Source organism: Salmo salar, chromosome 13 (assembly GCF_965601325.2).
Source record: "Salmo salar chromosome 13, fSalSal1, whole genome shotgun sequence".
NCBI lineage: Eukaryota > Metazoa > Chordata > Actinopteri > Salmoniformes > Salmonidae > Salmo > Salmo salar.
This window is the reverse complement of record NC_138303.1, coordinates 60806446-60833316: the sequence shown is the minus strand read 5'-3', so window position 1 is coordinate 60833316 and position 26871 is coordinate 60806446. Positions and strand designations below refer to the sequence as shown.

The 26871-nt window shown below is 43.9% G+C and overlaps 1 protein-coding gene across 1 annotated transcript in view; it reads left to right on the top strand.

Moving 5' to 3' along the window:
* The first annotated feature begins 5699 nt into the window (after positions 1–5699).
* Positions 5700–26871, top strand: part of LOC106567513 (dihydropyrimidinase-related protein 3) — a 34983-nt gene continuing 13811 nt past the window's right edge. Inside the window, 7 exon segments of the mRNA XM_014136831.2 lie at positions 5700–6068; positions 21633–21721; positions 22573–22757; positions 24168–24332; positions 25365–25426; positions 25805–25885; positions 26567–26635. Coding sequence (XP_013992306.1) covers positions 5715–6068; positions 21633–21721; positions 22573–22757; positions 24168–24332; positions 25365–25426; positions 25805–25885; positions 26567–26635 — 1005 coding nt within the window. The 5' untranslated portion in view covers positions 5700–5714.

Below are 26871 nucleotides of genomic sequence, written 5' to 3'. Positions count from 1 at the left end.
CATATGTACAGTATATACTGTATTCAATTCTACTATATTTTTGTCAATGCCACTCCAACATTGCTCATCCTAATATTTATATTTCTTAACTCCATTCTTTTACTTTATATTTGTGTGTATTGTTAGATATTACTGCACTGTTAGCGCTAGGAACACAAACATTTCGCTACACCCGCAATAACATCTGCTAAATATGTGTATGTGACCAATATAATTTGATTGGATTTGATTTTTCCTCCGCAAACTCCATTGGCTTCCAGTCGAAGCTCGCATCCACTACAAGACCATGGTGACTGCCTACGGAGCAGCAAGGGGATCTGCCCCTCCCTACCTTCAGGCTATGCTCAAACCCTACATCCTAACCTGAGCACTCTGTTCTGCCACCTCTGGTCTCTTGGACGTCCCACCCCTACGGGAGGGCAGCTCCCACTCAACCCAGTCAAAGCTCTTCTGTCCTGGCACCCCAATGGTGGAACCAGCTTCCCCCTGAAGATATGAAAGCAGAGTCCCAGCCCATCTTCCCGAAAACGTCAGAAACTCTACCTCTTCAAAAAGCATATTTTGTTTTTAAATGGCACTTGTCTTTTACTACTAGCATTAACTTTGCTGATAACTTCTTTCTTGAGGAAAAGTGTACTTACTACAACTGTGATATGTGGTTGTCTCACCTAGACATCTTAAGATGAACACACCTACTGTAAGTCACTCCGGAAAATAGCATCTGCTGAATGACATATGTAAATGTAGGTGCCAAGAGGCATGAAGAGGATTGACTGTGCATTGTGTCTAAGCATTATCAGGGATCGATGTACCATGCCTAACTGAATATGCACTTAGGGCCCTGGAGACATGGGACCTGTTATCTTTTTAGGGGCATTCATTTCAAAGCCCCTCATCCATTTTAAATAGTATGATGGCTGATTACATTTACATTTTAGACATTTAGCAGACTCTCTTATCCAGAGCGACTTACAGTAGTGAATACATACATTTCATTTCATGCATTTATTTATTTAAAAAAAAAAAATTGTACTTTGTACCATATGCTCCAATGTGGGCACGTGTTCATGCTTAAAAGCCTCACTAAGTATACAATAGCATCTTGTAGCCATCGCTGTGTCCTTGAATATGTGCCAAATGGAATTCTGCATGTTGCAGGGCTGTGTTGGCTTAAAGGTATGACGTTCAAATACTTAATCCATAGATCTTCTCTACTAGAAGTCCAAATGACAAAAAGTGATCTCATGATTCATGTGGAAAAGTCTGATAAATCATCTGAATAAATCATCAGACGGGAATATTTATTATTAGACTTACACATTGTAATGGGACTTCAGCAACCTACTGTATATGCTTCAGGGCTATGTGTACTCCACATAATCACTACGGAACCATTCTTGTCATTCATTCTGACGTGCCCGTAATATCCAGCACCATTTATTTATATCTGTTAGCTCTGCAGCCATGACATCACACCAACTATACGATAACTCCCAGAAACAGAATGACATAATACTAAGTGAGAGAGGAAACTGTTAGCGGTCAGAACAGGAGGATATGTTTATTTAAAAAAATAAAAAGTGTTTTATTTTTTAATTTTTCTAGAAGCTTCATTCCTTAATCACATGCATATGACAGAAAAACACTGTTACTCGTACATCTCCGTGTGCTAAATGTAATCTTTTAGCTAGACTTACTGGTACAAGGGATAATTGTATTTTTAAGAATGTTTGACAATAGACTGCCAAGAATTGTGGGCAAATTTGCAACTGAGCCGAGGAACACTGTGGTGCATTTAGAAGTTGAATAAGAAAAAACACATCGGATTGAGTTTAAAGGGTGGAAATTATCTAAGGCTTTGAAGCATCTCATCTCTGTTGTCATGTGCTCCCTGTTCAGCATTCTCATGTCATGAGATTGGTGACTGTACACAGTATGTCTAAGCAACACAAAATGGCACCATATTTCCTATATAGTGCCCCATAGGGCTCTGGTCAAAAGTAGTGCACTATATAGGGAATAGGGTGCCATTTCACAGCTTGTTTGATCTCACTGTGCTAGGACCAGGGTGACCCTGAGTTGTCTCTCCACTCACACATCCTTGTTTTGGCACTGTGATGTGACTCCCTCCGCACAGCCACATGTGTCATTTCTAATGGGACTGAGAAAAACCTCTACTGACTATTACATTTAGGTACCGTATCATGTGCATTGAGTTGTAACTAAACCAAAGTTAATCAACTATACCCTATAGGTGGTTGCCAAGTGTAGGTTTAGCAACACTCTGATGTACAGTACCTTCAGAAAGTATTCAGATCCCTTGACTTTTTCCACATTTTGTTGTGTTGCAGCCTTATTCTAAAATGGATTAAATAAATAAAAATCCTCAGCAATTTACACAGAATAACCGATAATGACAAAGTGAAAGCAGGTTATTAAGAAATGTTTGCAAATGAATACCTTACATGAATACCTTATTTACATACAGTACCAGTCAAAAGTTTGGACAAACCTACTCATTCAAGGCTTTTTCTTTATTTTTACTATTTTCTACATTGTAGAATAATAGTGAAGACAGCAAAACTATGAAAAACACATATGGAATCATTACCAAAAAGTGTTAAACAAATCAAAATAGATTTTAGATTCTTCAAAGTAGCCACTTTGCCTTGACAGCTTTGCACACTCTTCTCTCAACCAGCTTCACCTGGAATGCTTTTCCAACAGTGTTGAAGGAGTTCCCACATATGCTGAGCACTTATTGGCTGCTTTTTCTTCCCTCTGCAGTCCAACTCATCCAAAACCATCTCAATTGGGTTGAGGTCGGATGATTGTGGAGGCCAGGTCATCTGATGCAGCACTCCATCACTCCCCTTCTTGGTCAAATAACCTTTACACAGCCTCAAGGTGTGTTTTGGGTCATTGTCCTGTTGAAAAACAAATGATAGTCCCACTAAGTGCAAACCAGATGGGATGGTGTATTGCTGCAGAATGCTGTGGTAGCCATGCTGGTTAAGTGTGCCTTGAATTCTAAATAAATCACGTACAGTGTCACCAGCAAAGCAGCCCCACACATCACACTTCCTCCTCCATGCTTCACTGTGGGAACCACATATGGGGAGATCATCCGTTCACCTACTCTGCGTCTCACAAAGACACGGCGGTTGTCTTTGTTACCTTTGCAGCAGAGGTAACTCTGGGTCTTCTTTTCCTGTGGCAGTCCTCATGAGAGCCAGTTTCATCATAGTGCTTGATGGTTTTTGCAACTGCACTTGAAGAAACTTTCAAAGTTCTTGAAATTTTCCGAATTGACTGACCTTCATGTCTTAAAATAATGATGGACTGTTGTTTCTCTTTACTTATTTGAATTGTTCTTGCCATAAGACTTGGTATTTTACCAACTAGGGCTATCTTCTCTATATCACCCCTACCTTGTCACAACACAACTGATTGGCTCAAACGCATTAAGAAGGAAAGAAATTCCACAAATTAACTTTTAACAAGGCACACCTGTTAATTGAAATGCATTCCAGATGGCTACCTCATGAAACTGGTTGAGAGAATGTCAAGAGTGTGCAAAGCTGTCATCAAGGCAAAGAGTGGCTACTTTGAAGAATCTCAAGTATAAAATATATTTTGATTTGTTTAACACTTTTTTGGTTACTACATTTATTTAATCCTTATTTTACCAGGTACGTTGACTGAGAACACATTCTCATTTACAGCAACGACCTGGGGGAATAGTCATAGGGGAGAGGAGATGAATGAGCCAATTGTAATCTGGGGATGATTAGGTGGCCATGATGGTATGAAGGCCAGATTGGGAATTTAGCCAGGACACCAGGGTTAACACCCTTAATCTTACGATAAGTGCCATGTGATCTTTAGTGACCACAGAGAGTCAGGACACCTGTTTAACATCCCATCCGAAAGACGGCACCCTACAGCACATCGGACAATGTCCCCAATCACTGTCCTGGGGCATTGGGATATTTTAGACCAAAAAAAAGGGTGTCTCTTACTAGCACTCCAACACCACTTCCAATAGAATCTGGTCTCCCATCCAGGGACTGACCAGGACCAATCCTGCTTAGCTTCAGTAGCAAGCCAGCAGTGGGATGCAGGGTGGTATGCTGCTGACTACGTGAGTCCATGTATGTTATTTCATGGTTTGGATGGTAGGTGAGTCCAAACTTTCGACTGGTACTGTAGGTTTTCAGACCCTTTGCTATGAGACTGGAAATTGCGCTTAGGTGCATCCTGTTTCCATTGATCATCCTTGAGATGTTTCTACAACTTGACTGGAGTCCACCTGGGGTAAATTCAATTGTTTGGACATGATTTGGAAAGGCACATACCTGTCTACAGTTAGGGTGGCAGGTAGCCTATTGTTTAAGAGTGTTGGGCCAGTAACTTAAAGGTTGCTTGTTGAAATCCCTCAACACACTCGGTGAAAAATCTGTCTGAGCAACGCATTAATCCTAATTCCTCCTGTAAATCGATCTGGATAAGAGTATCTGCTAAATGACTAAAATGTTAGCTAGAATTTGTACAAATTCTGAACATATTGTACGTTTTGCAAAATCGTAACACATACACGTAATATAGATTGTAATTCATAACATATCGTACGAAATGGTTGATGGACTTCCACAAATGAATACATAACATACTGAACGTAACATATGTAGTGCCTTCGATTTACATACATAATAACTGACCAGGTTGCACTTGAGGATGCAGCTATACAGCTAGGCATGGCATCACTGTATCCAGCAGAAAGTATTTTTGTTGTTGGCTCAGTAAATGTATTTCTAAGTAGGTCAAATCCAATTGAAAGCACCCAAACAGACCTTGTGAGAAACTGCCGTGTGGCTCCTGGCTGGGGAGAGTGTCAGGGAATATTACCAACGGTTGTGTGTTTCTACTTAGCCAGTTGAATGAGGTTGGAAGCTGATCCTTCAGTTGTTGCCTGCGCTTGTCTCAGCACTTTGTCACTTTGAGACGTGCTAGAATCTGTCTTCCTGCAGGCCCCTGTCTGTCTCATTTCTGCAAAGTAATCAGGCCAGTGTCTGAGAACAGTGACGCTGTCATCTGCAGGCTCAGGAGAAGCTTAAAGATATAGTGCCTTTCTTCTGGGTGATGGAGGTAAATTGTGTGTTTGAAGGTTGAACCGCCATGTCATGGCCTGGTTGCATGCATGGTGCTGAAAGGACAGCGCCAAAGATGGGTGCGGCTGAAACACGTGAATATTAGAAACAACCCCGGCCTGAATAAGTGTCCCTGAATAAATTGCTAATCTTAGGCTACTCCCTTACAAAATAATGCCCAGTAATCGGTTACTGTTTTTATATAACAAGTAAGATATTTTGTCTTAAGATATTCAATATAGGCCTATTTAGTTGTATAGTTCAATATAGTTGCCTAGACTATAACCATATCAGGTGCAGTTATTTTACTCGATGATGCATTGAAGATGTTTGGTGCATCTGTGGTAAACTAACATCTAAAATGTGTGACTGAACAGCACGAGGGGGTAAAAAAAAAGCTCCTGCTGCAGGTATCACTTTGTTTTCATGAGACACAGGGCAGCACTGCCACCTCTGGTTTGGAGACTCGAGCCTACTCCCCCTGCCTCCTCCTGCCCTGTGCAGCAACACACCAGAACAGTTTCAGAACTACTTTCGCCTTCTTTCCTTTCACTACAGCGCACTATGGCCGAGCGTAAGCAGAATTGGAACAGGGAGGAGAAAGATGACTTACCGGTGTATCTCGCCCGTCCCGGAACGGCCGACCAGGTACCCCGGCAAAAATACGGAGGTATGTTTTGTAACGTTGAGGGAGCATACGAGAGCAAAACCATTGATTTTGATGCTCTGAGCGTCGGTCAGCGTGGGAACAGAACCCCTAGGACTGCTAAACCGGAGACCGCGCAGGAGGCGAGGAGCCCTACAAGTGAGAGGTCTCCGTGTAAAGAAAGTGTAATTTGGCACGATATGAAAGACTCTGGCACAGAGAGAAAATGTACCAGAAGCAAGGAAGTCCTACAGAACCTGGGCGACGAGAAGGTAAGTTCTACTCTTGCGTGCTACAGATGTCTGCAGTAATCAATGTACCCGTCAGTTTAAAAAATAGTGATCTAAATACAGTACAGCCTAAGAGATGCACAGCAGCTGACACTCAACTCTAAATTCAGAGGAGCATACGGATGAATTCATGTTGTGTCATGGCAACAGACATTTGACAAATTGTTCTTCCTCATGTCAAAGGGCTCCTTGAGAAACTTGTCTTCCTAAAATGGTTGGTTGGGTTTATGCCGCCTACATTGTAAGTGCATCCGGATAATGAATGATGTAAGAAGTGGTCAGTTTGACACCCTAAAGGTATCAATACAGCACAATACGCAATCCAACGAATTACAGGTTTAAGCGAAATATACAATCACGTTTCCTTCCCTCTTTTTAGCGATTGACTATTAATTGCCGATCTACTTAGCTTTCCTCAAATTATTTTTTTGTTATCCAGTTAAATGAAAAAAGCTTAAACTGTACATCACACCATGTAGACAAACTTCCACGTGTCATCCATGTACATAAATTGCATTATGGTAATGTTGTACTGTTACAATATTTGCGTGTGTGTCAAGCCTGAACATCCTTGGTTATGAGCGCAAACTTGTGCTGATATTTGGGAGTCTCGGCCAGGTACATACTGTAGGCTAACAGTAAGTGGCCTTCAGACTGCAGGCCTGCATAGGACATAGGCAAAGCAGCTAGTGAGGTAGCTTACTGCTCTGTGTCAGCGGTCATGGGCAGCCTTGCTGTATGTAGAAGGTGTTTTCTGTATCCATCAGTGCCCATATATCTATGACCTATGAAATGTTTTAATCCTTCTCGACTGTAATGTGATTTGTGGATTCAAATAAAGTATTTTGTGTGTGTGTGTGTGTGTGTGTGTGTGTGTGTGTGTGTGTGTGTGTGTGTGTGTGTGTGTGTGTGTGTGTGTGTGTGTGTGTGTGTGTGTGTGTGTGTGTGTGTGTGTTTCTGCCTCTCAACAGGCTTGTGGAAAGTTAACAAAGTTGTAAAGGGAACTTTGAACAACCAGTATCCATCTGTACTTTATACAACCACAAACATATACACAAACATTCAAGGGGAAAATCCACGTTTTCTATCAATGATACTGGTTTGGGATGCAGAGGTATCTGAATGACGATGAAATGCTATAAATACTGGAATTTGATGAAGGCTGCAGTATAAATTTGGTTGCATTTGATTAGATTGGTCTGTGCCTCTGGATCACCTGCTGGAGACATAGGAACCCGTTCATCCTCTGGCTGCTTCACTCTGGCCACACACAAAGAGACACATAGCAGTTGGTCATGTGAAATGCTTTACTCAATTTACCACTTACATGTTGCCAACAAACATTGAGCCTGGCGTTAGTCTTTAATCTCATGAAATAAACAAACAAGTCGTACTTTCTCCCTTTAGTTCTCATCCTTATGATTTGTAGCCAACTCACGCCACTCCAATCAAAACACAAATAAACACATTTTGCCAAGTTCTATCAATCGTATATCAGCCACATATGTTATAATTGTTAGTCTCAAATAAAAACAAATCCATTTCAATTATCATACATCAACCTTGGAGGTTATAAGAAGCATATAAAAGGAATCCAGTAGGATATTTTAGAGGAATCATTCTGTGAGGGTTTTCTTTTATGTCATACGTTCCACTACATCTCTTTCAGAACTTGTCAGTGTAGACTTTATTTGAGGTTTGAGCAACGAATACAACTTATTCATTTTGGAATCTTGTGCACTTATTCTTATAATGGATGTTGAAGTATACCAGAATGGACACTTTCGGGTATACATCAAGCAACAACAGTCTCTCTTTTGTCTCATGCTGAGAGAGGAAACTCAGGTGGTTAATATAGACTAGGTGATGTGAGTTATGAATCCATCCCGTGTCTGAAGTCATCTTTATTCCTATTATAATATAATTGGTGGGAAATTACAGTATAACATTTCTTGTCATTTAAACCATCATAAAGTTGGTTTAATGAAGGCTTGTGGGTTCTGTCAAAAAGCTGAATATCTCAATTTGGAAATGACTTCAGTTGAGCTTGTGGGCAACACAAAGTGATGATTCACTGTGTGTTTCCCAAATGGCACCCTATTCCCCTTTATAGTGCCCTGGGGAATAGGGTGCCATTTGGGGCTGAGACACTGTATCCTGCCCTGCTATACCGTAATCCCTTTGGCTCAGAGATGAGAAAATCCATTAGGGTGAGTGAGGATGATTACTATATGGTCATAGCTGTGCCAGTCAATCCTAGACACACACCCAAACTGAGCACAGAACAAGTAAAGAGACAGACCAAGCAAAACCAAGGTCACTAACTGTACTCCATGATGCACTGATTCAGCGCAGTGAAGTGTCTTCTCACTCTCTGCCAGTTTGTGCTGTGATGGCAGATTGTCTCCTGTTGCATAATAAATCAAGGCGACATTTCTATCCAGACATCACAGTGAGGACTAGTGGTGTGTCATCATAGACTGATATACAGTTTTGATTAAAGGTAGCGGGTTAGGATAATTCGTTTAAGGTTAGGAAAAGAGTCGGGGTTAGCTGAAATGCTAAAGAAAAATCAGCTGCATCTAGCCATGACTCTGACGTACGTCTTGCGGCTGCTAGGGTCCCCATGTGGACCGATGTGGAACTGCAATGCTGCAGCCCTGATCTGACCGTCTGATCTGAGTCTGCTGTGTCCTGTGTTGCTCCCATCTTGTGGTGGTGACATATCAGTCTGACATCTGATGTCAGCCTAATTTAACCTGGGAACTTCTTTCTGTTCTGCCCTCTCATGCAAGCGAATGCCAAACAGAACTTCAGCTGAAATGTCTAGCGAATGCAAGTTCTGTTTCACACGAATGTGCACTCCTATCAGTACTCTATATAATCAATGTTTCATTATGAAGTTATAATTATGCCCTACCACATGAGTATGAAGCCTCACAATACAATATTTATTAAGATAGCATATTTAAGAATTTAAAACCATGTGCTCCCATCTTCATAAAATAGTATTTTTTCGGCAGCACAGCTCTTAAGTCTCCTGTGACACGCCTAAACTTTACATGAGCACACTGGGAATTAATCCCATTTCTCTACTCCATTGAAAGCCTTGATTTGTGCAACAAAACCACTAAGGCTTGTGTCTCAGTGGAACGGTAGGTACCTCTTCATGCAAACAACCAGGGATGGAGAGTCTCCGTGCCCTGCCTTGTCTTAGATTCAGGGAGGTGGCCAATCCATGGGAGGGCCCTCTCTTTGTCCTCTGCCCGTCAGGGTAATGCTCCAGGGATGGCCTTTCTCTCCACACTCCCTCAACATCCGTGACATTCCTGTCATGGTGGTAATGGGTTAGGGGCTCGGCCCAGGGGGGTTGGGGCTGTAGGGGAATAGGGGGATAGGGGTTAGGGGGTTTAATCCCCTTTGGCCCACAGGGTAGAAGGTGTCTGTCAGACCCCTCAGTGGCTGGCTTGTACATGATACCCAGCTTCCTGTCTGTCACACCCCTCTGTTACTGGCCTGTACATGATACCCAGCTTCCTGTCTGTCACACCCCTCTGTGGCTGGCTTGTACATGATACCCAGCTTCCTGTCTGTCACACCCCTCTGTGGCTGGCCTGTACATGATACCCAGCTTCCTGTCTGTCACACCCCTCTGTGGCTGGCCTGTACATGATACCCAGCTTCCTGTCTGTCACACCCCTCTGTGGCTGGCCTGTACATGATACCCAGCTTCCTGTCTGTCACACCCCTCTGTGGCTGGCCTGTACATGATACCCAGCTTCCTATCTGTCACACCCCTCTGTGGCTGGCCTGTACATGATACCCAGCTTCCTGTCTGTCACACCCCTCTGTGGCTGGCCTGTACTTGATACCCAGCTTCCTGTCTGTCACACCCCTCTGTGGCTAGCCTGTACATGATACCCAGCTTCCTGTCTGTCACACCCCTCTGTGGCTGGCCTGTACATGATACCCAGCTTCCTGTCTGTCACACCCCTCTGTGGCTGGCCTGTACATGATACCCAGCTTCCTGTCTGTCACACCCCTCTGTGGCTGGCCTGTACATGATACCCAACTTCCTGTCTGTCACACCCCTCTGTGGCTTTCCTGTACATGATACCCAGCTTCCTGTCTGTACCTATGAGTATATGCTCTAGTGCATTACTTTTAGAACATCAAAGACAAGAATTATTGACTATTACTGTATTTGGATTTTAATGAGAATATCCTACATTTCCATCTGTATCATTCAGTGTGCCTTCTGCGCTTGAAGAGGAAATATTCAGCCAACTTTAAGTGCTTTGTTGATGCATTCTCCAGGGATAGTAAATGCTGAAGTAATAACTGCTCTGTCCACATCCATGAAAGGACATGTCAACAGTGTGCTATTAGGAAGCACCTTATCATTCCTCACTAAATGACTTCCTCCTTGGTTTTCTTGTTTATATTGTCGGGATATTTACTGGACTAATGTACACAGCATCTCTCATAGCCCCTTTTAAACTCATGATAATCAATTGGTACTTTGAGATACATACACCATACAGATGCATGCATGCACGCACGCTCACACACACACACACACACAGACACACACACACACACACACACACACACACACACACACACACACGCAGTGTTGTTTTTGATTCACAGAACCTCATTATCGGGGCATTAGGGAAGGGGGTCTGCTCTACTGAGGCCCAGACAATAGAGCCACATGGCAGGGTGGGGACAGTGACAGGCTCTGTGGGTCCGGCAGCTGTTACTCACCAGCAAGCTCCACCCTCTTTGTTCATAATAACAGGAGGTCGACCAGTCTAGCCCAATAATTACCAAGATCACAGACACAGATATCAGCTCTCCCTGAAATACTGCATCTGAATATTTTGTAGCCCATAAAAAAATGGAAAAAGGGGGAAATGCTAGAGTTGTTGTGCATTTCTACTGTACAACCCTATCATGTTTCCTAGTTATCACGTGACACTGAAGAAACTCATGCATTGCCTTTACAATAAATCATACATGATTGGTGGATTGTGGATACTCAGGAAGTTGTCTATTGTGTATGGATAACAATTTGTATGGTGTCTGAAGGCTAGACCACTCCCAGTAAAATAATATGAATGGTAGGCCTATTTGAGAGCCGTTCTACTTTATTTTGCCTGGAAAAAAAGATCACTTGACATATGTTGCTTTACAGTGAAAATACCAACCTCCAATAAAAAAAAGGTGGATTTGTTACTTGCTGAGCTTAGAAATAGGACTACACAGGTGAAGCGGATAGGACAGCCTGCCCCATCCTTAGGTTCAGTAGTACCCTCCTCCAGCTCATTTGGTACCGCTGTAGTCTAACCTGTCAGGCCCACGCCCCTCTTGTCTCAGCTCCACAGAGAATACAGTATATAGGCCTAGTCTACCGCTTGGTACCTACATGCTCTGCCCATTGGCTATCCACGGACGCACCGGTTCTTATGATCAATTCAGCCGTGAATTAACTAGTGCATTGTTGGCCTACTGGGATCTATTAGCGCTGCATGCGTAGCATGTTGAACACACCAGCGAGTTTACACAACAAAGCTATAAAGTAGCAAGCTCACAGTGGTCGCCAACACCTGCTGTTGAGCGTCCTCTTGTGGAATGATTTGAGCATTGCAGCTTTACAAATTAGACCGTATTGAGGGAGGAGTCCACCGGATGATCAGAGTAGACTTTCTAGCTCACTACGAAGCGCACTTTACATTGCAGAGAGAAGCGACCATTCCCTAGTTTTCCCATCCAGGCTGTAGCCGCAGAAGCATCCAGAGGGGAATATTTCAAGGCTTTGTTCAGAGGTGGAATCAGTTTTCATTCGCAATCATGTCTGGCCATTCTTATCAAGGCAAAAAGAATATTCCAAAGATCACAGTAAGTAGAAAGTAATATCTGCCTCAATTATTCTTGAAACTTGCATGCTTGATTGTTGCAAATCAATGCATTGGTTTTGTCTTTCCTTTTTTATGTAACCGCTATTCAGGGCTGTGGCAATAGCAATTCATGGGCAGATGCATACAGGCTTTTCTCATCAGTGTGGAATATTTTGCTAACCATTATGATAGTCTATTGAACATAGCCGCTGGAAAATGAAATACAGTGCAAAGTAGTGCAGAATGAGGTGGCATGATTGGCCACAACAGTGACAGCCGGAGAGGCAGAACAAGGCGTTTTCTTAAAGGTAACTTGCATCTTCTTTGTTGAGGATGGCATGGTACCCGTGCGCAGTGCATGTGGCTCATGTGCAAGATATATAATCAAATAAATAAAATAACCTACATCTTCACACTGGACTGTAATTGTTATAACTTTCGTTTTTTTACTCAATTGTGGCAACTTGAACGATTGAGGAAAGAGGGAATATGCTGTAGCAATCATATTATTTTTAAAATAAATAATGCATAACATTATCGCGTTTTGGATTCTTTTTTGTAGCCTACAGGGCCACATATGTTGAAATCTCGGCCTCCTATGATAAGGAAAAACCAGTACAAAGGAAAAAATAAGTTACAACTGTGTGAATCGAGGAAATATATGGCCTATTCGTTTTCATTATTGAACAACTTTAATTATGTATCATAATAAACCACGTTGTACACACCCATTCTGTTAAATACATATGTATTTGTCCAGCTGTAGGCAATCTGAGCGTCTGGACTGGTGCAGGGAGAGAGAAAAATAATCTCCCACGCCCATGTGTAGATCAGATGCGATAACCCGCCTGTAAAATGGGTCATTTCGAATTCTGCATCACTAGAACTTAATGTAATAGAATTCGCCGGTGCGGTGCGGTGCGGTGCGGTGCCTAAAGGGGTTGGAGTTTAAATCGGTGCAAGCAACGTGGTGGCGGGGATTGATGCTGCTGCTGCAGCACAGCTCTGGGTCTGTCTGAAATGGCTGCGTGTTCATTGTTGCGGCTCGGGATGATGTTCTATTCCAGGAGAGACGCCCTTTGTCTCGTCTGATATCGCTGACTGATGGAGGGTGGATGCCGGATGGCTTGCAGCGGTCCTCCCATATGTAAAGCATCAACACGCACGATAATGTTTTTAGGAACCGTTTGTGCATGTTTTCTATGTGTATATTTTTTACATATTTTATTTTGTGGGGGCTTTGAACATCTTTGTGTGGCCTGTGAAGGTAATACACCTGCTGCTAAATCTAGGACCTCAGGCTGTACTGGCCCTTGGGGGCACTATTTTATGCTTCATCATCAATTCTACATATCTACCTTCTTGTAGACCTATGACTTTACCCTACTGTACAATATGTACAATATTTACCTGACTCCAAAATAATGTGTGATAACACCAACTTGACATAATGGAGAATCTAATATCCTTTAAACAATTATTAATCGACAGTTCTTTACAGTGTAATTATATGTAGGCTATAGCCTGACAATCTGAGAAATATATTGTATTGGGAATGATTTTGCTAGTTTATTTCTACCCCCTACATTCCAACTGTTTCCCTATGTCTGGGAGCAGCGGAGGCCATGTCAGATTTCTAGGTGTGGTTATGCTTTTTCCATGTCCTCACAGTAGCCCACTGTAGTGCCGTGCATGTCATCAATAATCCCCTCCAGCTGGAACCTGTATATGTGGGCAGGACTGACAGGCCTTACCCAGAAAAAACACGATTCCTCCCAACCGGCACCTCAAAACAGGGCGCCTCCATCCCCACACGGTCTGTAAAGTGGGCCTGACTGCAATCAAAACATCCTGCTGTGACCACCCAGCTATTGCCATCCACTCTCCATGGTAACCTGCATAGAGACATAGCACCTCGGTTAACCTTGTTTCCCTAGATCTAGCCTCTGACACGAGGCCATTTTCCCATTCTGGAAGGAGATTGTGGGCAGGCCCAATCGGAACCAGATTTGAGTGTACTTTGGCCTATCACAAGATCACACTGCTGGAGACCTCCCTCTGTGATGTGGTGGCTAGGCAATTTATTTAGATTGAAATGTCCTATTGTTTTGACTTTTCCGCAGAAAAAAATATATAATGTGCTTTTGAGCGAAAAGTCAATATTTTTGTCACTTAGCAACAAGGCAGAGGAAGCAGAGGCACTGGCTCGCATGCAGCAGGAAGACTTTCCCCTTCCATTGGTCTCGGCCTGCCTGCCCGCCCGCCTGCCCGTCTCACAGATAAGGGTCTCACAGTTAATGGACTTCTCTGTAATATCCTCTTGGCTCTGTGTGTTTTGGCTGCTGTGTTTTCCCTGTTAGCAACAAGACACTGCAGCACTGTTCCCAGTCAAACTCTGCAGATGTCCACAAGAACTGGCCTGTTGCAAATGCTTCTCTGACGGTAATGTGTGCTCGTCTCAATTTGGTCAGTGTGGAAAAAACCTTCACAAACCTTCACAATGCAGCATACAGTCCTTCCTTTAGACTATCTTTAGTATTTTCTGGCTTGTATATTAGTGAAAGGGCCAGTTTCCTTTAGGAAGCTCCATAGTTGTATTAGTGTTCTGGGTACTAGCATGACAATGACATGAATGTCATCAAAGCGTCGTGTTCAGAAAACTTTCACCTGAATATTGGCTTCCTGTTTGCCTATAGTAGACTGACATTTGGAAAAACAGACCTTGCCACGATAAGATACAGCTTGGAACATGGTCAAGAGCAGTATTTCCCAATCCAGGCCCTGGTGACCCGAAGGAATGCACTTTCTTTTTTCCCCCTAGCACACAATTGATTCAACTAATCAACTCATTAGCAAGCCTTTGATTAGTGTAATCAGGTGTGTTGGTGCTAGTGCAAAAACAAAAATGTGCACCCCGTTAGGTCCCCAGGGCCAGGATTGGGAAACACTGGTCAAGAGGATGACTCGATACAAGTTCATCCCGTTTGACCTCATCATCATTTCTGAAGTTCGATTTAAATTCAGCCTTGTGTACAAGGACTTATATTGGTTGTTCCCAAAGTCAAATTGCAGAAAACCACTGTTCACTAAGGCCTTTTTGACCTCAGGAGGAGATTTTATCACGAGCATGTCTCAAAATCCTAATCCTCCGATTGTTCCACTTTGTGTAAGCTTGAACTATTAATGAAATCCTGTGATCTGTAACATGCCAACAACAACCCCCCCCCCCCCCCCCGCCACACACCCCCAGTATCTGTCTGTGTGCCACACCAGGCCAGTGCTGTGGATGGGCTGTATGTGTCCCAAACCTCACCCTATTCCTTATAAGCACTGACCAAGGCCTTTTATCCAGTGCCATTTGGGATGCAAACATAGACACACTACCCATTAAGGTATTTTTGTTCTCCTTTACTGTAACTGGCCTGGTTGATTGACAGGCGGGGGTAGGCCCAATGGCACATGACCTAGTCGAGGTCAGCCTAAGTGATCAGGCGGGGCTTTGACGTCGACCAAAGTGGACAGCACTAGACCAAGTACACAACACACACTCATCCCAGTTACCGTTGAAGGCAAAATGAAATCGTTTGAGATGATGTGTAGCCTGCGTTAAAGTTAACATTTTAACTGGAAGAAACATTAACGCACAAAGAGCCAGTGAGGAAGATACTGTTATGCCAGAAATGTCCTAAGATATAGTATAGTAGTTTTCTCTCTGAATTCCATGGAACTTTTTTCATAGAATGGGATTTTAGTAGTACTGTAATGTAGAGGTCGACCGATTATGATTTTTCAACGCCGATACCGATTATTGGAGGGCCAAAAAAGCCGGTACCGATTAATCGGTCGATTTTTTTTTTTTTTTTTTTTTTTTTTTTTTTGTATTTTTTTTTTAATATATATTTTTTTATTTGTAATGATGACAATTACAACAATACATTTATTTTAACTTAATATAATGCCTCAAATAAGTAATGAAATATGTTCAATTTGGTTTAAATAATGCAAAAACAAAGTGTTGGAGAAGAAAGTAAAAGTGCAGTATGTGCCATGTAAAAAAGTTCCTTGCTCAGAACATGAGAACATATGAAAGCTGGTGGTTCCTTTTAACATGAGTCTTCAATATTCCCAGGTAAGAAGTTTTAGGTTGTAGTTATTATAAGAATTATAGGACTATTTCTCTCTATACCATTTGTATTTCATATACCTTTGACCATTGGATGTTCTTATAGGCACTTTAGTATTGCCAGTGTAAGAGTATAGCTTCTGTCCCTCTCCTCGCCCCTACCTGGGCTTGAACCAGGAACACATCGACAACAGCCACCCTCGAAGCATCATTACCCATCGCTCCACAAAAGCCGCGGCCCTTGCAGAGCAAGGGGAACAACTACTTCAAGGTCTCAGAGCGAGTTACTTCACCGATTGAAACGCTATTAGCGCGCACCCCGCTAACTAGCTAGCCATTTCACATCAGTTACACCAGCCTAATCTCGGGAGTTGATAGGCTTGAAGTCATAAACGGCTCAATGCTTGAAGCACAGCGAAGAGCTGCTGGCAAACGCACAAAAGTGCTGTTTGAATGAATGCTTACGAGCCGGCTGCTGCCTACCACCGCTCAGTCAGACTGCTCTATCAAATATCAAATCATAGACTTAATTATAACATAATAACACACAGAAATACGAGCCTTAGGTCATTAATATGGTCAAATCCGGAAACTATCATTTTGAAAACAAAACGTTTATTCTTTCAGTGAAATACAGAACCGTTCCGTATTTTATCTAACGGGTGGCATCCATAAGTCTAAATATTCCTGTTGCATTGCACAACCTTCAAAGTTATGTCATAATTATGTAAAATTCTGGCAAATTAGTTCGCAACGAGCCAGGCGGCCCAAACTGTTGCATATACCCTGCCTCTGCATGCAATGAACGCAAGAGAAGTGACACAATTTCCATAGTTTAAGATTGCCTGCTAACCTGGATTCTTTTTACTAAATATGCAGGTTTAAAAAAATATACTTCTATCTATTGATTTTAAGAAAGGCATTGATGTTTATGGTTAGGTACATTCGTGCAACGATTGTGATTTTTTTTCGCAAATGCGCTTTTAAGTCATCCCCCGTTTGGCGAATTTGGTCTTCACACAGTTTGCAACGAACCAGGCGGCCCAAACTGCTGCATATAGCCTGACTCTGTTGCACAGAACGCAAGAGAAGTGACACAATTTCCCTAGTTAAAAGAAATTCAAGTTAGCAGGCAATATTAACTAAATATGCAGGTTGAAAAATATATACTTGTGTATTGATTTTAAGAAAGGCGTTGATGTTTATGGTTAGGTACACATTGGTGCAATGTCATTGCTTTTTTCGCGAATGCGCTTGTTAAATAACCATTTGGCAAAGTAGGCTGTGATTCAATGATAAATTTACAGGCACCGCATCGATTATATGCAACGCAGGACAAGCTAGATAAACTAGTAATATCATCAACCATGTGTAGTTAACTAGTGATTATGTTAAGATTGATTGTTTTTTATAAGATACGTTTAATGCTAGCTAGCACCTTACCTTGGCTCCTTGCTGCACTCGCATAACAGGTAGTCAGCGTGCCACGCAGTCTCCTCGTGGAGTGCAATGTAATCGGCCATGATCGGTGTCCAAAAATGCCGATTACCGATTATTGTGAAAACTTGAAATCGGCCCTAATTAATCGGCCATTCCGATTAATCGGTCGACCTCTACTGTAATGATACAGTGAGCACACAGGTGTGTGTGATTTTCATATCAGTTGGTTCCATCCCTATCCTCAAGCTCTGCATGGCTTGTGGTTGCACTGACGGGACTCTCCACAGGTGGTGGTTTGACTTGTTTATGAGTAAGTTTAACAGTGAACAACATTTTACAGTTCCTGTCATGACCCATCTGCAAATCCACCATTGTAGACCAATGGTGTGCAGTCACACCTCAAGGATTTTGGCTGGTCTCATATGAACTCCACTGCAACTACGGGATTCTGTCAAATCGTTTAACCACCGCAGAGTGTCTGTATCGTTTTACTCTTTTAATTGCTGTCATATTTATGTTGTAAGAAAGGGTGAGGAATGTCTTGCAAAAACAAAGACTATCTTTCTTTTTCCTCGTTCTTTTCAGTGGGATTTCTACAGAGTTATGCATTTGAGGGTTGGGGTTTCATACTGAGCCCAGGGAAATCACTGGATTCTCTGATCATTATAATCACTTAGGAGATACCCTTGTTTACACAGCGGAGACCACTGGTCTATGAACATTTCAGTGCATTCAGTAATTTCCAGCCACAGCAAGGTTCCACCACATAAAAACACAAATGTTCACAAAATCGCAACCTTGATGAAAATTACCTCCAAAACGTTTTACTTTCTCTCATTTATTTATTTATATTATTATTATTATTATTATTATTATTATTATTATTCTTTTATATAGGAACTTATTCTGCTCCATTAATCCACTGAAGCATTGAGATGGTGGACAAAGGCCTATAGATGTAGGATCTTAATTTGAGCCAGTTTGCTACAGCAGGAAAATAATCCTGCAGCAACAGAAAATGTGAATTATTATGTGAAGTATGATGGACATTTTTGTAAGGGTTTACCATAAAACTTCAATTAATAGCCTATTTGCTTAAATCACTTAACACAACAGGCGCTTATTAGAAACAGGCTTCTATTTGAGCCAGGTGTCTATTTCCTTAATGCACAGCTTTTGCTCATTTGCATAGTTAATTGTTTTATTCCAGCATTCACTTCCAGAATTTTAATCCGTTAAGAATTTCCTGCACTGTGTTATCATTTACACACTGTGTTATGTTTCTTTTTTTCTTAGTATCCCTCTATTTCGATTTTTTTTAAAAACTTTTCCTTGACAATAATTATTCTCCTCTTTGACTGTGCATTTTCGGCAGTTCTTACTTTCGCCACTAGAGGGGTGTCGGCAGATTTCCAGGGTCAGTACTCCCAAAGTTATTGACTATTTTTGTGCTTGCCAGTTAGCTAGTAGTTCTCAGCTGTAGGCAGCCAATGGCTAGCAGTTTCTTACTGGCGATAAAAAAACAGATGATTGCCATCATTTTTTAGAGTCATTACTGAATTATTTAATATAACAAATCAAACATTAAACCTCGTAAACAATTCATGGTAATTCATGGTAACCTCGTAAACAATTCATTTATTTGAAACAGGCATTTATTTGCTGAAATGTGTGTTGTTGCCTGGCTATTAAAAGATACAGGCAGCTATTTGAGACTGCGTTTTAAGGTTTACATTTTTCGTAAGGGGAAATCAAGTCTAAAATTTCTAAGTGGAAGTTACAATCTTCAGAAGCCTTTTTGCAACCTCAAATACACTACACGTTTTAAATTTCCTGCATCTTCTCCTGCAACAGGGCGATCAAATTAAGATCCAACATCTGTTGCTTGTGAAATCTGACATGAAGCCCTATTGCTTGGGGCCTGTGAGTGGAAGGGCTGAGCTTAGTATGTAGCTAAGTGAGACCGTTAGAGGTTTTGCCACAGGATCTCAAATTATGATGTATGATTGAAGAAGCAATAAATGAAGTAATATATCTGTATAATATTTTGGCAGTGTGGTCATACAGATGCTGGTATAAGTACAGCAGTGGAGTGTGATGACGGTTAGTCAGAGATGATGAAAGTGAGCATTCAGTTTTGATCCTGGCTCCGATTGGTGATGACAGGACTGAGGCCTGAGGTAGGAGAGTGACAGATGGGGGCGGGTGTTCAGGCACACAATCTGCGGTCAGGCCCGGGGCATGTGGGTATGTCTTTACTGTCTTTACCCAGGGACCTATGCAGCACAGTAGACCATCTAGATCAGGCCTGGGCAACTCCAGTACCCGGCGGCCTGATCGGTGTCACACCTTTTGCCCCAGTCCCAGCTAACACACCTCCAATAATCAACTAACCACGATCTTCAGTTTAGAATGCAATTATTTTAAATCAGCTGTGTTCGCTAGGGATGGGGGGGGAAAGTGTTGACACCAATCAGTTCCCCCGAGAACTGGAGTTGCCCAGGCCTGGTCTAGACCATGCATCAAACACCATATAGGGATACTTTAAGGGAGATGACGTCCTCATGCTCTTAGGGCTGGTGTTAGATACATTCACTTCCCATAGGTCATTAAACCATCACCCCTTAGCTAGCCACGATATCCAGCCTTCCCCCCTCAGGGGCTAGCCAGCTGCATTGTGTGAGAAATTGGGAATATTATTACGCAATGCCATCTGCATATATACTAGCAATCTGAAACATACTCAGTTCCAAAGCCCCTGAAGGTAGTGGAATGGTATAGATTAGGGGGGGGGGGGGGGGGGGTGCAGTGTGTAGGTGGTGGGGGCCATTCTGTAAGTGACCCTGTATACAGTAGACATGCTCTTTTTCTGTCTGCCTCTGTGCTGTGCACAGTGTGCTGCCTGTTCCAGGCGGGGTTGGGGGATCCTGTATGGCTCAGAAGACTCTCTCTCCCTCCCGTCCCTACCACACTGTCTGGAAGACGACCCAGTGTTTTGGTGTGAGCTGTGCAGGTGTCGGGTCGGGGACACATCACTAAGGCTACGTATATACAGTACAGTATGGCTTCAGTTAAAGCCGTAGGGAGGGGTGGGGTTTACTATCTTGGCTCCACAGCCAAGACGGTAAATCCCAAATCACACCACGTTCCAATTGGAACGCTCCGATTCTGTTTCAGTGAACTGAACCTAGGTATTTTACACAGTGTGAAAGGATCATGAGTACCGTACATACATTATTCATACAGTAAAAAAAAGCCATTTGACTTTGGTTGAGGTCACTCTATGTCCTGGTCTAGTTCTAGAATCTAATGGTCTGAGCACAGGAGAGGCCTCAACGCTAATGTCAACATTACAGCAACTCTCTCTCTCTCTTTCTCTAGCTCTCTCTCTCTCTCTCTCTCTCTCTCTCTCTCCTCTCTCTCTCTCTCTCTCTCTCTCTCTCTCTCTCTCCCCCGCCAGGGAGCAGTTGTGGGCCATTCGCTGTCGCTCAGCATTATGCCCTGTTCCCTGTGAGGCGTGTCTCTAACAGACATGCCAGCCTGCCGCTCAAGCCTGTCTGAGTGACCCTACTGTAGCAAAGGGTTACCATGGAGATGGTTCGCCAGTGGTCTAGTGGCTGTCTCTGCCGCAGCAGCTGAGGGGCTAGACGACAACGCCCTTTCTCACAGGCTATGTTATCTAGCCTTGTCTATCTAGTCCAACCTCATCTATGTGACTACTGGGCCATCCACCCATCCAGCAATGTGTAAAATGTAGGTTACTGTGGAGTTGCTATGTAATCTGTGTGAGTGGCAGGCAATTCTCATTAGCCCTGCCTTGTGTGGATAGGGGAGTCAGACATTCCAAACAAATGGCTCTTGTTTCACCCCAGCTGCTGATGGGAGATTGCGCAACAACAAGAACCCCCCCCCCCCCCCCCCCAAAAAAAAGTGTCTGCTGGAATTGCCAGAATACTGATGCCATTGCTTTGGGCTTTCTAACATTCCCTCCCTCCTTCCCTCCACCCCTTTCTCTCTCTCTCTCTCCTCTCCTCTCTTTCTTTCTCCCTCTCCTTTCTTTCTTTCTCTCTCTCTCTCCAGAGCGACAGGCTTCTGGTCAAAGGCGGGAGGATTGTCAATGATGACCAGTCCTTTTATGCTGACATCTACATGGAGGATGGCGTCATTAAGTAAGACACAATGCTTGACCATCACGTCCTCCCGTGCATTTACATCTACATTTTGGTCATTTTACAGATGCTCTTATCCAGAGTGAATTACAGTCAGTGCATTTAACTAAGGTAGGTAATACAACCACATACGACAGTCATTTCAAGTGCCATGCAGATCCAGACAGTGCATAGTGGTGCGTTTCGTGCCGGGCCAGAAGAAAGGCAAAGGGAGTACATTCCTCCCTGCTCTTGGAAGGGCACTCTTTTCCCCCCTTTCCTGTTCCCACTCGATCAGCCTATTAGGCCCTTTGTCCTGTGTGCTCCCAAAGAGGAGCTCTGATAGTTAAATCACCCGCAGGAAGGTTAGAGCTGCATACCAATTAAGCAGGCCGGGCTAGCGTTGACCGGGCTGCTGCTACTGGCGCAGACAGACAGAAACTGCCCTCTCGTCTGTCTGTCTGTCTGTCTGTCTGTCTGTCTGTCTGTCTGTCTGTCTGTCTGTCTGTCTGTCTGTCTGTCTGTCTGTCTGTCTGTCTGTCTGTCTGTCTGTCTGTCTGTCTGTCTGTCTGTCTGTCTGTCTGTCTGTCTGCACTGCAGCTCTTCAAAGCTGCTGTTTGACATGCTTTAATGCTTTAATGACTGTAAGGATTGATAGTTTACTAATGTTGCTGGGTCACTGCTAGTGTTTCCATTTGATTACCTTTACTGTACACCAGTCAGCCTTGAGCAAAAATACATTTCTTATGATATGATAATATATTCATTTCAGTTCATTCATTATCTATTTAGCTGTTCATATCATGAATGTACAGCATTGTGTCGATGATACCCCTGTCCTGACATGGCTTTTCTCCCTTCTAAACGTCCAGGCAGATTGGAGATAACCTGATCGTCCCAGGAGGGATCAAGACTGTCGAGGCCAACGGCAAGATGGTGATCCCCGGTGGCATTGACATCCACACCCATTTCCAGATGCCCTACCGGGGCACCACCACCGTAGATGACTTCTCCCAGGGATCCAAGGCTGCCCTGGCTGGGGGAACCACCATGATCGGTGAGCGGGAGGGAAGGGAGCCATGGAGCATGTGTCTCTCACTGGGGGAGGTGGGTGGGAGGTCTGAGGGTATCACAGTAACAGACAGCAGGGGTCCCATAGGAGGGATTGTTGTGGTTAACTACCCTCATGACATGGAAAGACTCCTGTGTCATTTACATCCATATTCATTAGGGCAATTCAACCATTTAGACAGAAAGTCTGAATCGTACTGTTTACTGTATGTCCGAAGTTATTATCTGATTTTAGTTAGAGAATTGAGGCAAGATTATAATCTACGCTACTTTGGCCGTGGCAGTGTGAGATTGTAGACAAAACACAGCGTAGATTGTGAGGGGGCAGCCATGTGGCAGCTTTATCCATTGAGGAGGAGAGAGAGAAAGAGAGCGAAAGCCAGAGCACGAGATAAGGGGGGGGGGGGGGGTAGAGGGGCTCTGAGCTCTCCTAAATCAGCTAGTGTGGGCAGCAGTCCAGGGGACCACACAACGGCCGTGGGGAGGGGCTAGGGGGGGCTGGGGGGGGGGGGGGGCGTACATAGTGAAACACAAGTCCCGTGGAAATAGGCGAGCTGTGAGTGAGGGCATCCCAGCCCAAGTCCCCCAAAAAATGGGCCGAACACACAGATGGAACAGCTGGTAGATAGGAATGACTCACTATGATCAACTGGTACTGAACTGTCTGGTGTCTGTGGCCCTGTAAAGGAAGAACTGCCTCCATCTCACTCATGTACTCCATTAGCCTATTCATCCCCCCTCCATTCACGTCTGCGACACAGAGTTCCAAGCGATAAAGCCTCGGTCAGAGAGTCAACATAGTAAACAACATGTCTTTTCTTGGTTGCTGTTGACTCGAGATCGCGTTATCACACTCAGAGGGATCTGGGGAGATTGGGCGGTCTTTAATTGGATCAGGAAGTGGTCAGGTGGTCAGGGCAGCAGGCGCATATATTACATCAGAGACCAGGGGGCATTTCTCTTCATCTCTTGAGCTGATTTGAGCTGATCTGAGCCTCACACTAAAGTGAACTGTGAAGTCGATGTAACCCAAGCACACACTCAGACATACAGACATTTCCATTGACGTCTGACATTGTATTGAAAGCCACTGGCAGAGGAGACACTGGCATTGTGAGTTATATAACACAAACAGGACAAGCCGCACTAGTAACATCCTGTCTCTCCCTCTGTCACTCTGTCACTCTGTCTGTCACTCTGTCTGTCTGTCTGTCTGTCTGTCTGTCTGTCTGTCTGTCTGTCTGTCTGTCTGTCTGTCTGTCTGTCTGTCTGTCTGTCTGTCTGTCTGTCTGTCTGTCTGTCTGTCTGTCTGTCTGTCTGTCTGTCTCACTCTCACTCTCACTCCTACGCTCCCTAATCCATATCTCTCTATGTCGCCTTTCCTCCCTGCCTGCAGTGGACCATGTGATCCCAGAGCCGGGCAACAGTCTAATCGAGGCCTTTGAACAGTGGAGAAGCTGGGCCGATGAAAAGATCTGCTGTGACTACTCCCTCCACGTGGACATCACCCACTGGAACGACAGTGTCAAGCAGGAAGTAGACACACTGCTCAAGGAGAAAGGTAATGACCAGCTTCACACCAACAAGGGGACAGTTGGACAGTATATGGAAATAAAAGTGGATTTGATTTCAGTATACTTGAGATGAAACTCATACACTACCAAAGGGTAGTATGCTGTTTATCACAAATATCTGTCAGTCTGAATATAAACTGGATGGAGAGGATCATGCTTTTGAGGTGAGGATCCATTGGGAATCCTCTTTGGATCCAGACAAAGAGTTAAGCCTCCTTAGAGAAAGTCCCTTAGTGCCGCTGCAGTGTAAGGGTTTACAGTCCTAGCACGGTATCTAGCAGACAGACTGACGTTCCGTCGGATGGATGGATGGACAGACAGAAAGGCAGACAGAAAGGCAGACAGACAGACAGACAGACAGACAGACAGCGCTATTATACCTAATCAAGATGAGCAGGGTTACTACTGGCAGAAGCCATGAAAAGCGATCAGCAGTGGTGGCTTCCTCCTCCTCCTCCTCCTCCTCCTTGTCTCTGGCCCATAATCTCAGTCCGTCCCCCAGCCACAGGCATCCTGGTCCTGGCGTCCAGTCCGCTCCCAGGATCTGTGGTCCATACCTGGCCAAACCCAAACACCACTGTCCATCTGCAGGAGGGTGTGGTCCTCTGAGGGCTGAGGGGACCCTTTGTGGTTTCACGCCTAGCTAGATAACTCAGCCACAGGACAGAGTGGACAGGCCCGTTAGGCCGCCCCAACACAGCCACAGTGTCCAGAGAGCAGAAAACAGGCCTCTTGGGGAATGAATGAATGACATTTTATTTTCATGTCAAATCACTAATTTACTCTCTCTCTTTTTATTCTCTCTCTCTCTTTTTATTCTCTCTCTCTTTCTCTCTCTCACGTTTTTCTCTCTTTATCTCTCTCTTTTTTCTCTCTTTTTTCTCTCTCTTTCTCTCTCTTTTTTCTCTCTCTTTTCTCTCTCTCTCTTTTTTCTCTCTTTTCTCTCTCCTCTCTCTCTCTTTATTCTCTCTTTATCTCTCTCTCTTTCTTTCTCTCTCTCTCTCTCCTCTCTCTCTCAGGTGTGAACTCTTTCCAGGTCTACATGGCCTATAAGGACTTCTACCAGATGAGCAACAGTGAGGTACAGTATGCTAAATAGTCTACAGCAACATACCATGTTGGTGAGCCCTGCTCGGCTCTGCTTGGCAAGCACGTGGATGACAGTCCCACCAGACTATAATCAATGGAAAAAATGACCATGTCTGCAAATCATGAGGCCTATATGGAGGCACTGTGGTAATGCTAGACTATTTTAAACTAGAGCAGCCCACGCAAGGCTAGTTTAGTCATGTTTGGTGACCACCCAGTAATTGGTAGTTTATTATAGCAGACATCGTGTGGCTTCCTATGTGTGGTCTGATGTGGGTGGACTGCGACCTTTCACCTTATTGTGTTATATTAATGTTTCTACTATGTTCCATTCATGTTTCTACTATGTTCTATGGATGTGTCTCTACAGCTGTATGAGATCTTTACCTTCCTGGGAGAGATGGGTGGCATTGTGCAGGTCCATGCTGAGAATGGAGAGATCATCGCCGAGGTAACCCACCTGTCACAACAACCACCCACCCACCCCCCTCCTCTCCTCCCTGGCTCGACCTTTGACCTTTATCACAGTGCATCACCATCCAGCCATACATTGTCCTGTTCCCCCCAGACTAAAAAGACTCCCATAGATACTGCATCAAAAGGAAAGGGAAACGGTGAGGTTGAGAGGGGTTAGTGCAGGACACTGACAAGTAATGTGTGGATGCTGTTAATGTTACTCTGTGTTAGGACTGACTGTAGGGTCCTGGGAGGGAGCTGGGTGAACCTTAATAGCTGGTTCTGATTCCCTCCGAGATTTAGAGTGTCTGGGATCTGTCCTGTGGGACTATAAAGCCTGCTTCTTCGCTGTCTGAGCCCCAGTATCATGTCCCAAAGTTACCCCAAAGCTGTCAAGGGTGAATATGAGGGTGAAAACCTCCATACACTCCACCACTCACCACTTTCTCCCAGCCCGGGCATCTCTCCATGCAATGTGTTATTGATGCAGGGTTAGATACTGCCATATGTCTGTTTGTGGTGCTAGTGTGTGTGTGCGTGCGTACGTGCGTGCCTGCGTGCGTGAAGGTGGGCGGGCATGCGGGTGTGTACGCATGTTTGTGTGCCAGAGACTGGGGTGAATTCGGATGAACACAGTTCTGCTGTCTGTCTGTCTGTCTGTCTGTCTGTCCCACAGGAGCAGGCACGCATGCTGGAGATGGGAATCACTGGACCAGAGGGACACGTGCTGAGCAGACCAGAGGAGGTGGGAAACTATACACAATATGTCTGTCTGTGTGTGTGTGTGTGTGTGTGTGTGTGTGTGTGTGTGTGTGTGTGTGTGTGTGTGTGTGTGTGTGTGTGTGTGTGTGTGTGTGTGTGTGTGTGTGTGTGTGTGTGTGTGTCAGCGGAATTATGTGGAATCAGTAAGGTATGCATGCACGTTTGCACACTTATATATAAAAAAAAGCATTGTTTTGTTTGTTCATTGGAACAAACAAA